This window comes from Polypterus senegalus, chromosome 11 (assembly GCF_016835505.1).
Source record: "Polypterus senegalus isolate Bchr_013 chromosome 11, ASM1683550v1, whole genome shotgun sequence".
Classification (NCBI taxonomy): domain Eukaryota; kingdom Metazoa; phylum Chordata; class Cladistia; order Polypteriformes; family Polypteridae; genus Polypterus; species Polypterus senegalus.
Genome location: NC_053164.1, coordinates 122,636,756 through 122,649,486, shown reverse-complemented (window position 1 = coordinate 122,649,486; position 12,731 = coordinate 122,636,756). Strand labels below are relative to the sequence as shown.

Here is a 12,731-nt window from a genome sequence, read left to right as displayed (position 1 = left end):
TTGGCTATCTATTGATCAATGGATACAATACAAAATCTTAATGCTGACTTTTAAAGCCTTAAATGGTAGTTTACTGCTCTGCTAATGCATGCCTTTTATCCAGTCCAACTTACAGGTCAAAAAAAGCCCATGCCTTTAATTATTTTGTTCCTTAATTGTAAAGTGCTCAGTATCATTTTCAGTAAAGGGTCACTTAAGTAATAATTTGAAATCCTTTTAAAATTTTATGTGATTCATATTTGAATAATAAAGAAACAAATAAGATAATTTGATTTAATTGCCAAGGTAGAGTAAAAAGTTAAACAAATACTTGATTTGTCTGAGCCTGTTATAATATGCTCAAAAATAATGCTAAACAAATTAAAGGAACAGTTTTTAATCAGAGTATAGTATCAAGTCAATGAACCTTCTGGGATATTGATCTGGTTAGTTAAGTAGCAGAGAGGATTGTTAATCAATTTCAGCTGCTTTGGTGTTAATTAAATTAACAACAGGTGCACTAGAGGGGCAACAATGAGAAGACCCCCCAAAACAGGAATGGTTTAACAGGTGGAGGCCACTGACATTTTTCCCTCCTCATCTTTTCTGACTGTTTTTTCACTAGTTTTACATTTGGCTACGGTCAGTGTCACAACTGGTAACATGAGGCGATACCTGGACCCTACAGTGGTTGCACAGGTAGTCAAACTACTCCAGGATGACACATCAATACTGTACATGCCATTGCCAGAAGGCTTGCTGTGTCTTCATGGAGGAGATTCCAGGAGACAAGTCAGTTATTCTAGGAGGGATGGACAGGGCTGTGGAAGGTCCTTAGCCCATCAGCAGGACCGGTATCTGGTCCTGTGGGCAAGGATGAACAGGCTAAGCACTGCCAGAGCCCTACAAAATGATCTCCAGAAGGCCACTGATGTGAATGTCTCTGACCAAACAATTAGAAACAGACTTCATGATGGTGGCCTGAGGGCCCCACTTCCTCTAGTGGGCCCTATGCTCACTGCCCAGCACTGTGGAGCTCAATTGGCATTTGCCATAGAATGCCAGAATTGGCAGGTCCGCCACTGGCGCCCTGTGCTTTTCACAGATGAGAGCAGGTTCACCCTGAGCACATGTGACAGATGTGAAAGAGTCTGGAGAAGCCGTGGAGAACATTATGCTGCCTGTAACATCATTCAACATGACCAGTTTGGTGGAGGGTCAGTGATGGTCTGGGGAGGTATATCCATGGAGGGACACACAGACCTCTACAGGCTAGACAGTGGCACCTTGACTGCCATTAGGTATCAGGATGAAATCCTTAGACCCATTTTCAGACCCTTTGCTGGTGCAGTGGGTCCTGGGTTCCTCCTGGTGCACGACAATTCCATGGCCTCATGTGGAGAGAGTATGCAGGCAGTTCCTGGAGGATGAAGGAATTGATACCAATGACTCAGCCCCACATTCGCCTGACCTAAATCCAGTAGAATACCTCTGGGACATTATGTTTCGGTCCATCTGACACTGCAAGGTTGCACCTCAGACTGTCCAGGAGCTCAGTGATGTCCTGGTCCAGATCTGAGAGGAGATCCCCAGGACACCATCTTTCGTATCATTAGGACGTGGGGACCATGCAAACTACTCAGTACGATTTCGAGTTGCTGCAATGAAATTTCGGCAAAATTGACTAGCCTGCAGCATAATTTTTTCACTTTGATTTTTGGGGTGTCTTTGAATTCAGCCCTCTGTAGGTTGATATTTTTCATTTCCATCAAACGATGTGGCATCCTTTTGTTCCTAACACATTACCCAGTCCATATCAGTATAGATATCTAGAATGTTTTTTTTCCAATTGAGATCTGATGCGTTTTCAAAGTGTTCCTTTAATTTCTTGAGCAGTTTATTTACAGCAGAATGTTGCACGAAAAATATTAGTGTCAAAGTTCTTCTCTATTATTGCTTCTTTTTGATCTTTTATTTGTACTTTATGCCTTTTTTCTTTTTAACAAACAACCTCATTGTTGTTGCTTTGAGAGAGTCCCCTAAAAGTAGAGGTTTCTGTGATGACAGGCCCTTGTACTGTTTATAAAGAAATCATAAAATGCTTCAGAGAATGGGTGTTTTTATGTTCTGGTACATCCTTGAGTTTATGCGTTCAATTCCTACTTGCCTGTTGCAATAATCATGATTTAGTGTATTATCCTGTTCTTAAGATTGTTTTTCATAAATACTGGTGTGAAACAAGCAACAAATCTTCTCTTTGAAGGCCCTGTAATTGTGATGATGTTCAAGAGTGCAATGCTATTGTACGTTCAGAGTACTTATAGCTGCAATTCTACAGTTTCACTTTGTTTTCTCAAATGCTTATATTTTGAAAATTAATAATTTATAAGCGTGCTCTTTTTCTTTTATATTTCCCCAGAAATCAATGCCCTTCTTGCACCACATGGATTTCAGCTGAACAATTCAATCACCCCCCCTCCAAGTTACATGAATGCTCTTAAAGTAATTTCCAAGCCTCTGGACAACACACAAACCCCACCTCCCAGCTATTTGGAAGCACTCAAAGTCCTGTCCAGACCAGTTATTGTCCATGTGCCGGCAGATTTGGACAATGAGGAAGAAGAACTTCTTGCAAAAAAATCAGAATTCTCAGAACAGAGGCAGTAGGTTGGCTTTAGCAACTTGTGTGAGATAATGGAGATAGCAGTAAGCCAAATCTTTATAATGGGGAAAAGAGCTGCCATCATTACTAAGCCCGCCTGATACTTTTTGAATACTGTGTCTAGATACTGTGCATATCATTGAAGACCTTAGCAGTCTACCTTGAAAATATATTTATTAGACATTATTTTAAAACTAATTTTGAAATCAACTACCTTTTAGAAGGAGTATGAAAATACGTACAAAATACGGACAAGTGTTTTATTGTCTGTTGGTTTAATTTCAGTTTAAATGGTATGAACTTTAACTTTGAAAAAAACATAAGCAGCTGTATTAATTTTTATCTTTTTCTTTAATTAATTCTTTTTCTTTTTAATACACATAAAATATTTGTGTTAGATTACACCCTATTAAGAAATATTGTGCCAGAAATACTGACTTAGAACAGTTTAGGAATCGTCAGTGTAGCATTTAACTAACAGAACTTAAAGTATACGCTGCCCATCTTCTATCAGCTATTTATTTTTGGAAAAGCAAAACCACCATTTTTAAATGTAAAAGAATGAATTAATGCGGAAGTAAATACATATAATTCTATGGATTGGGTCATGGCTTAAATTATGACTCACTATCTCAATTGTCAAATCAGTAAATCTACATGTAAGACAATGTTTGAAAGAAAACTCTCAAAGTATTTTCAGTCAGCATTGGGGATACTGTATAGACAATGAAAGCAAAATGTACATTATTTAAAATCTATGAATAATGCATTGTCATTGAATTCACCTGGCTCTAGTAGGTCTGTAGTAAATATGAATAGTGATAATTTGTAATACATTGGTTGAGTAAAAAGAAGAATAAGATAAACGAAAGAGGTCAAGTCACCCATTATTTAACTTTTTGAGTCTTTTTGGAGAAGCACTTTCACAGTGCTTGGTTGAGTATTGCTACAATCATACAAGATCAAAACATGGTTACGTCAGGAGATAAAGCAACAGGCTGGACATGCGAAGATGAAGAAACAAGGAAGAAGTCCCTGTGCTAAAGTCTTCTTGGAAGTGCCTGTCAGCTTCCTCTATTCTGAAGAAATGGAAAATGCCTAAAAAGCTGGGCCGGGCAGTAACGAGGTTTAAGACAGGCAATAAAATGCTAAGCAAAAATCAAATGGTAAGAAACAAAGTAAAGGTCCTTTCACAATCTTATTTTATGATGCCCCTAATTGAAATATCAATTTTTGTCTTTATGACAAATAGATTTAATTCAAAGTTGTGAGATGTCAGAAGCAATACTCCTCTATCTTTTATAAGTAGAGAACTCAGTCAGTATGTGTGTGATGACTAATTAGGCTGATCCCTAAACTCTGAAGTGAATCTGAGACTTGGACCCAAAAGTGATTCCTGGAATGGCATGAAAGCTGTCTATGGTCAAAGTCACAGAGATGAGATGATAGGTAGATTATTTTGAAATATAATAGTGCTTGGAATAATAATAGTTTGCATTTATATAGCGCTTTTCTCACTACTGGAGAAAGTGCTGAGCAATTGCAGGTTAAGGGCCCAACAGAGCAGAGTCCTTTTTAGCATTTACGGGATTCGAACCAGCAACCTTCCGATTCCCAGTGCAGATCTCTAGCCTCAGAGCCACATTATTGAGCCATGACTCAGGACAGACAAGGCAGTTGCCTGTGGAGGATTGGTTAAAGAGGAAGCTTAATTTTTTGTGTTCCTTTCTTTCCTTAGTTTTAGCTCAACTTTTATTTACTAGTACAATATGTATTATACGCTAAAAAGAATATTAAAATATACTTGAATCTCATTAGAAATACTTTGTGTGTGGATAAGACCCCCTTTACCAGCATTTTTCAAACAAAAACTAGAAATATGTAAGAAATTGTGCTTATGAGCTGTGCAATTTAGAAAGTCATCAGTCACTAACAAAAAATGAATGTGTAAAAATGTAAAGTAATCGCATACCTTACATATTCAAATAATAAAATTTGTATCAGTGGGATTAGCAGCCTGTCTAGGTTAGTTTATGGCCAAAATATACAAAGTTATTTTAAATGCTACTTATCCCATGTAGTTTGGAGCAATGGATGAGAAAAAAAATTAATATCTTGTATTCATGGAGAACTCAGATACCACTCTTTCTGATATAATGGGCGTCTATGAAGATCATCACTGAACCTCAGCAAAAAAATTGAAAATGTCTTTTAAAGATTTTCATGTTACTTGTGCTGTATAATTCACATATCTGTCATAAGATACCTTTGGGTCATGATAATGAACAGATTTTAATAAATAAAAACTCAGGCTCTAGGTGGTAGCAGGTACTAATGGAAACACACACAATTGGCTCCAGAGTGATGATGGGACAGTTGGATAGTCATGCATTCACATATAGATGTGCATGGTCCTGCCAATTTACTTTCTAACACTCCGTGGTTTATGATTGCAATATCTGTGTTGAAATCAAGCATAAAAGGAGCTAGGGCAGGGGCAGAAGGAGAAGACAAAAAGAAAGAATGGGAGAGGGAGAGAGAATTGGAGGTTAAATTGAAAGTTAAAGAGCAGGGCAGGTTCATAGAGGACCAGGTGAAAATATGGAGGGGAGGCAGGCAGTTCGAGAAAATAGCCCCAAACACTGACACTTGAATCATTTTATGTAAAATGCAAACCAGTTTATTCCTCCAAAGAATTTGTGTAGTATTTCTTCTAGAGCTGACAATTCACTTCAACCAATGGGAATCCTAAGCAATGGTGTAGGACAGATTGGTATCACCCATTTTGTTTTGCTTTAATACAGTCCTTAGCTTTAAAGGCACCTGCCAGGCACTCTTAACTTCAGTTCAAATATTGGTTCTCCACACAGGCTGTGTTTGGCATGCACTTTTTTTTAGTCTTTTTAGTCTCACCTGATAAGACTGATCAATCATAGACAAAGTGACACCCAGAGATATCTCTGCGATGCACCATTTAAACACTTTGTCAGTGAACAAAGAGACGTTAAGTCAACGACTGGCAACATGAATGGAGAAAACATTGCACTAATCATCAGCCAAAAGGTTGGGCTTATGTGCACCCAAGATACTAATGGCAAAACATGAACTCTTTCCTTTATAACCCTTTGCCAATGTTAAATCAGTTCTCTCTATATATACTCTGCTTGCTTTCAGCCTGACCATAATTTCTGCTCCATATAGCAGAACCCCTGTTGACTAGGGCATGACCACAACAAAGGCTGCAACGATCCCTTTTAATCCTAAGAACAACCTGGTACTTCATTGGAAAAATGGAAGAAAGTCTGCATTGGGGTAGGACAAGGGTGCCACAGGTCCAAACTTTGTTAGAGTAAAGCAAAGTGCAAATACAAAAGAGAGACCTACATAAAGCTACTGTATATGTTCATCTTGCTAAAAATGGGAGTGGACTGATCACATACTACCCAGCAGATGTAAATTGTTTGCTAGCAAAAGAGGCCCACAGTGTCTGAAACCTCTGAAAAACCTGCAGTACCAAACAGAAGGTGTTACCAAGGTGAAGAAGAGCTTCTGAACAAAGAATGAAAAAATTGCACTGAAGATCTTTTGACATGTACTGGAGAAAGTTAACACAGAAGGATAGAAGCAAAGCATCACCTGCACTCGGAGTTAACAAGAACCAAACCATAAGTACATCGACTTTGATTCCATAGTAGTAGTTAGGATAAAGCCAGCTAATGTGTTATTGTTATTGGTATTACTGTAACTGAAAAATAATATGCATTTTGAAGGATATGTTTTAGCTGTTATAAGTTTCTCTTCCTAAATATAGTAAGAAAGTTCAAAGCAGCTTCACAAACACACACACACACGGAGAAACTGTGCATGGCAAACCAGTGTAGACTGGATCTGAGCAAATTAATGCCACCATCATGGTGAAGACACTAGAAACTTAATAACTAGATAAAGAACTTATCCATCTTGACCATATTAATAGAAAGATCAGAATTAATAAGTTATGTGCCTTTTACTATAAGAAAGAAAAAGTTCAAACTAAGCTGGTGTAAATCTATGTTTTGTGTTGTTTTTTATTGTCCTTCATTTATGTATCTGTATGCATATGTATCTGTTTATGCTTGCATATATCTGTCTTTTATTATCCTTATCTTATGAATAAATTGTATTATTTGATTTATTGAAGCAAGTGTGTTTAGGTTATGTGTTGCAAAGTAGTCTTATCACCACATCCAGATCACAAATAGAGAAGTTGAACATTATTTAATGTGTACATTTGTCAGTTTGTGAACTTTGTTGTTCATGAATTGAATAGATCTCTTTATAGTTCTGGCATGAAGGTGAAACACAGATTACTCACACACACCTGCAATGGCAAGCTGAATAAATTGTAGAGCTGGTGAGCAAACATGGAAACATGGGTTATTTTCATAAAATATTTAACCATATCGACCAGAAAAGTGAATTCCATAAACTTAAAACAGTTGATTCAAACCCTGACTACACAATGGCAGAGTCAGTACTCGCATATAAACTGAAAGGAGTCAAGTTAGCCAAGAAGGCTAAGGTAAGGAGACCTACATACCCACTCAAATCTTCATCAATCCTTGCTGTTTAGGACGCCTAGATCTTTAATAATATTTGCACTATTGAGAATTTTTGTTTCAAAGTATAATCCTTTTATGAAGCATTTTAGTTTCAAATTAATTCGCCTTGCAGATATTAATAAAGTTGTATTATGTTGCATTGCACTTAATAACGACAATTTGAGGGACTGTGCAACCACAAAAAGTCAGAAAACGTCTCAACTCAGAAACGCAATAAGGATGCTCAAATTCAATCCTGGATAAATTAGAACTGCAGGTGAAATTGTGCAGCAATAAAGGACAAATATTGGATGTACCATTTATATTACAAACTTTTTACTTATCACATTGAACAAGCTTGATGTCTTCTCATGAACATTGTTACTATTCCAATTTAGAGACGAAATGACAGCCATTTTTGTGGGCACCAATAGGGATGTAGGGTTGTTGTTTTGCTTCTGTTTTTTTTTTGTTTGTTTTCCTTATATTCAGTCCTCAGTTAAGTTTATTTTATTAGTAACTAGCAAAATACCCACGATTCGCAGTGGAGAAGTAGTGTGTTAAAGAAGTTATGAAAAAGAAAAGGAAACATTTTATAAATAACGTAACATGATTGTCAATGTAATTGTTTTGTGACTGTTATGAGTGTTACTGTCATCAAGGATTTGATTATCATTATTTCTTTCAATCAGGTTCGTATTTGGAGGATGTGTTGTGTTCAAGTTATATTCCGTGTTTGTCTAGTCTATCACTGACCATCTCATCTTCGTTGTCAACCGTTGTAAAGATAACAGGTTTCATTCATCGAAGTGATCACTACCCAAATCGGTACTCATTAATCTAAGATGTTTAACAGGCATTACCGGTATTAAGTTGTGGATTTGCCTGCAAATATTTAGCGGCAGCGTGTCTATGAACTTAATTTAAACTTAAGCTTTACGCCTTGCTTTCCTATTGATATGTCTACAAAGGCTTGTTCAGCTTCAGAGGGTTGTTCCTTTCTTCCTGCATCAATAAACAGCTCGTCTTCCTCTTTATCTGAGACATCATACACTGCATGCACGTGCATGCAGTCCTGCAAATTTTAGCGAAGTGGTTCAATTTACCACATTTTTTACACTGTCTTCCTTGGCTGGACATTGACTTTTTCCACCGTGTGCTTTGTTTCCACAGTAGCTGCACTTATGAATATGCATGTATGCGTCACTCGCTTCATAATCTATCGCTGCCGTCTCAATTGTGTAATACGTTTTTTGTTCGGCGTTCTTTGGAGCTCTTGCTTGTTGTCTGCATACTGCGTTCACAGTCAGTTCATGTGAGCCACTCGGAGTACATGCATTGAAGGTTCTCAGCTGTGCTTGTGCTATGTCGTGCAATCTTGCAATGTCCACGGCTTTATTTAATGTTAGCACAGACCCGGTACTTAAAAGTTTCTCTCGCACTTTTTCTGAGTTTGTGCCAAACACTAGCCCATCCATGACTATCTCATCTTCGTTTGTATAAGCACAGTCCTTCACTCACGAATATTTAGCGGCAGCGTGTCTATTGGATAGCTGCTGACGGACGGCCTTATATGGGCAGGCACTCAATTACGTGGGAGGCGTAATGATGAGGGACACAACTCCGCCTCACACGGCGACTGAGCTGCAGTCTATGGCCGTATATGTGTATGTAAGTAGGTTCCAGTTATGACCGTTACGTGTAGAATATCAAAATGAAACCTGCCTAACTTTTGTAAGTAAGCTGTAAGGAATGAGCCTGCCAAATTTCAGCCTTCTACCTACACGGGAAGTTGGAGAATTAGTGATGAGTCAGTGAGTCAGTCAGTGAGGGCTTTGCCTTTTATTAGTATAGAAGCCAAAAATGTGTTGTTTTTTTTTTGTTTGTTTTTTTTTGCTTGCATAGGGCAAGTCTCAGAACCTCTTCATATCACCTTTTTATTGAAATAAAAAGGCTGCTACTTTATCTGTCCTGCTTCAGATCATTTCATGTATATTATAGTGTCCATGAAGTTGTGTGCCTGAAGGTAAAAGTTTAAGTACAAGAAAACAGAATATTATTCAGAAAACAAGAATTGCTCCATCCTTAGTGCTTATTGAAACAAAACTTGACTACCCTCACTCTTCAGTAATTATCATTTATCAGGTTTAAAACAAAAAAGGGATTAGATTAACATATTTCTCTTATAAATTATGTTCAGCGTGTTTGGCACATGGAAGAAAAGTACCAGGGCTCCATTCCACACTGGAATGCTGTCTCTATTCCTTGCTCTCTCTGTTCTTCACCAGCTCATTGTTTCAGGCAAAGTTCTTATAGTTTCCCAAAGGAAGTACCCTGACTTTTTTACTTTCTCTGTATGGAAGTCCTCATTTTACAACCTTGTTCTGTTAGAAGTGTTAGCCACACAGATCAATGGTGTACAGGCTCTAACTATCACTAAATCGAAAGACAATATTTCCATGATTAAGTCATGGATGACAACAAGCCCATGTTTCAATTTGATGTAAATGTAATCAGTTTTCTTTTGATCATCCAGACATGTGGTCCTCTGGGACTTTAGTGACCTGAATGTTTTATTAAATTTAGTTTTTATTCTATTCTCTATTTTATATAGCACTGGGGTGGGGATTCAAATTTATATTTGAAATAAAATTTTGAAATTGATTAAAAAAAGAAGAAAACAAACATGGGTTTAAATACTGGAAACACATAATTCAGAAACATGAAGAAAACTTAAAACAAAGAGTGCAACGCATCTTAAACATTTTTAGTAGCCCTTCCTTTCACTAAATTCTTTGTTCCATCTTCGTCATTTTAAGAGTTTTTATCTGGAGGCTGAGTTTTCTAGTTACCACAGTGCCATTTTAAATAATGCCAACCAGATGGCATCCCATCGTTATTCTGAATGTGTCTTTTATTTTCTTATAAATTAATGCTATGTCATTACAAAAATTATTTTTGTTAATTTTGGAAATAATTTCCCACCATTATTATCGATCCTGCCATTTTGTGTTCCTATTGCCACAATGCATTGCCTATTATTATTAAAGTGATGGTTTATAAGATGCCAATGGGAGGCAATTTTCATCCATTACTAAGCAATTTTCTAAGCATTTCCAGTTTCAAATCAAGGCTATTTTAATGGCAATTTAATGATAGCACCTTCTGAGTATAATTTTGGTTTGTGCTCTGGTTTAGACAAAAGATAGGACTGATTTGTCTAATTTTGATTTTAGCACATTCTTGGCTTCATTTCTTTCTTCTGACCTGTCATTAATACCCCTTGTGGTCTACCTCTAATCCATCTTGGCAGTACAGCAACAATGCCATTGTTCTAAACAAATACCCACAGCCGCAAAATCAAGTCTTAGAATGCCTCAAACAGTAACAAAATAATGTTATGATGGTGTCGCATGTAACATTATAAACAGATGTGGCCTCACCAATGCATTTAAATAGATTAACAATATCCATAACTATAACCATAGCCATAGCTTGGACTGTAGACTACATGACCTGTATCTTGATCTTTTAAAGCTAGACAGTGTGACATCACACATACAGGTGCTGGTCATAAAATTAGAATATCAGGACAAAGTTGATTTATTTCAGTAATTCCATTCAAAAAGTGAAACTTGTATATTAGATTCATTCATTACACACAGACTGATGTATTTCAAATGTTTATTTCTTTTAATTTTGATGATTATAACTGACAACTAATGAAAGTCCCAAATTCAGTATCTCGGAAAATTAGAATATTGTGAAAAGGGTCAATATTGAAGACACCTGGTGCCACACTCTAATCAGCTAATTAACTCAAAACACCTGCAAAATCCTTTAAATGGTCTCTCAGTCTAGTTCTGTAGGCTACACAATCATGGGGAAGACTACAGACTTGACAGTTGTCCAAAAGACAACCATTGACACCTTGCACAAGGAGGGCAAGACACAAGAGGTCACTGCTAAAGAGGCTGGCTGTTCACAGAGCTCTGTGTCCAAGCACATTAATAGAGAGGCGAAGGGAACGACAAGATGTGGTAGAAAAAAGTGTACAAGCAATAGGGATAACCGCACCCTGGAGAGGATTGTGAAACAAAACCCATTCAAAACTGTGGGGGAGATTCACAAAGAGTGGACTGCAACTGGAGTCAGTGCTTCAAGAACCACCACGCACAGACGTATGCAAGACATGGGTTTCAGCTGTCGCATTCCTTGTGTCAAGCCACTCTTGAACAAGAGACAGCGTCAGAAGTGTCTCGACTGGACTGCTGCTGAGTGGTCCAAAGTTATGTTCTCTGATGAAAGTAAATTTTGCATTTCCTTTGGAAATCAAGGTCCCAGAGTCTGGAGGAAGAGAGGAGAGGCACAGAATCCACGTTGCTTGAGGTCCAGTGTAAAGTTTCCACAGTCAGTGATGGTTTGGGGTGCCATGTCATCTGCTGGTGTTGGTCCATTGTGTTTTCTGAGGTCCAAGGTCAATGCAGCCGTCTACCAGGAAGTTTTAGAGCACTTCATGCTTCCTGCTGCTGGCGAACTTTATGGAGATGCAGATTTCATTTTCCAACAGGACCTGGCACCTGCACACAGTGCCAAAGCTACCAGGACCATGGTATCCCTGTTCTTGATTGGCCAGCAAACTCGCCTGACCTTAACCCCATAGAAAATCTATGGGGTATTGTGAAGAGGAAGATGCAATACGCCAGACTCAACAATTCAGAAGAGCTGAAGGCCACTATCAGAGCAACATGGGCTCTCATAACACCTGAGCAGTGCCACAGACTGATCAACTCCATACCACGCCGCATTGCAGCAGTAATCCAGGCCAAAGGAGCCCCAACTAAATATTGAGTGCTGTATATGCTCATACTTTTCATGTTAATACCTTCCAGTTGGCCAACATTTCTAAAAATCCTTTTTTTGCATTGGTCTTAATTGATATTCTACTTTTCCGAGGCTTTTGCAGGTGTTTTGAGTTAATTAGCTGATTAGAGTGTGGCACCAGGTGTCTTCAATATTGAACCTTTTCACAATATTCTAATTTTCCGAGATACTGAATTTGGGACTTTCATTAGTTGTCAGTTATAATCATCAAAATTAAAAGAAAAAAACATTTGAAATACATCAGTCTGTGTGTAATGAATGAATCTAATATACAAGTTTCACTTTTTGAATGGAATTACTGAAATAAATCAACTTTGTCATGATATTCTAATTTTATGACCAGCACTTGTACATGCATGCACCCTAATAATGTGCAGTGTCACAACAAATAAACACAAAATATTTGGATCTCATGGTGCTGTAGAGTGGGGACAGGTTGTACGCTGGCCACCAATACAATGAAGAATATCACTGTATTCTATAAATGTGACAATCCAACTATAAACAGATAAAGGCACGGTAATAAATAGCAAAATTAACCAACATCTCTGAGTACAAAACTTCAGATTCCTGACATATATACAGTATGTAAAGGGGTATGTTTTATGGGTTGATGTTTCTGCCTC

The 12,731-nt window shown here is 37.7% G+C and overlaps 1 protein-coding gene across 2 annotated transcripts in view; it reads left to right on the top strand.

Annotated features, from left to right (window-relative positions):
* Nucleotides 1–6,820, top strand: part of LOC120539487 (lysyl oxidase homolog 2-like) — a 140,588-nt gene extending 133,768 nt beyond the window's left edge. For both annotated transcript variants that reach the window (XM_039769593.1, XM_039769592.1), the window contains one exon: nt 2,399–6,820. In XM_039769593.1, the coding sequence (XP_039625527.1) occupies nt 2,399–2,646 (248 nt within the window). In that variant the 3' untranslated portion in view covers nt 2,647–6,820. The remainder of the gene's footprint in view (nt 1–2,398) is intronic.
* Nucleotides 6,821–12,731: the final 5,911 nt, after the last annotated feature.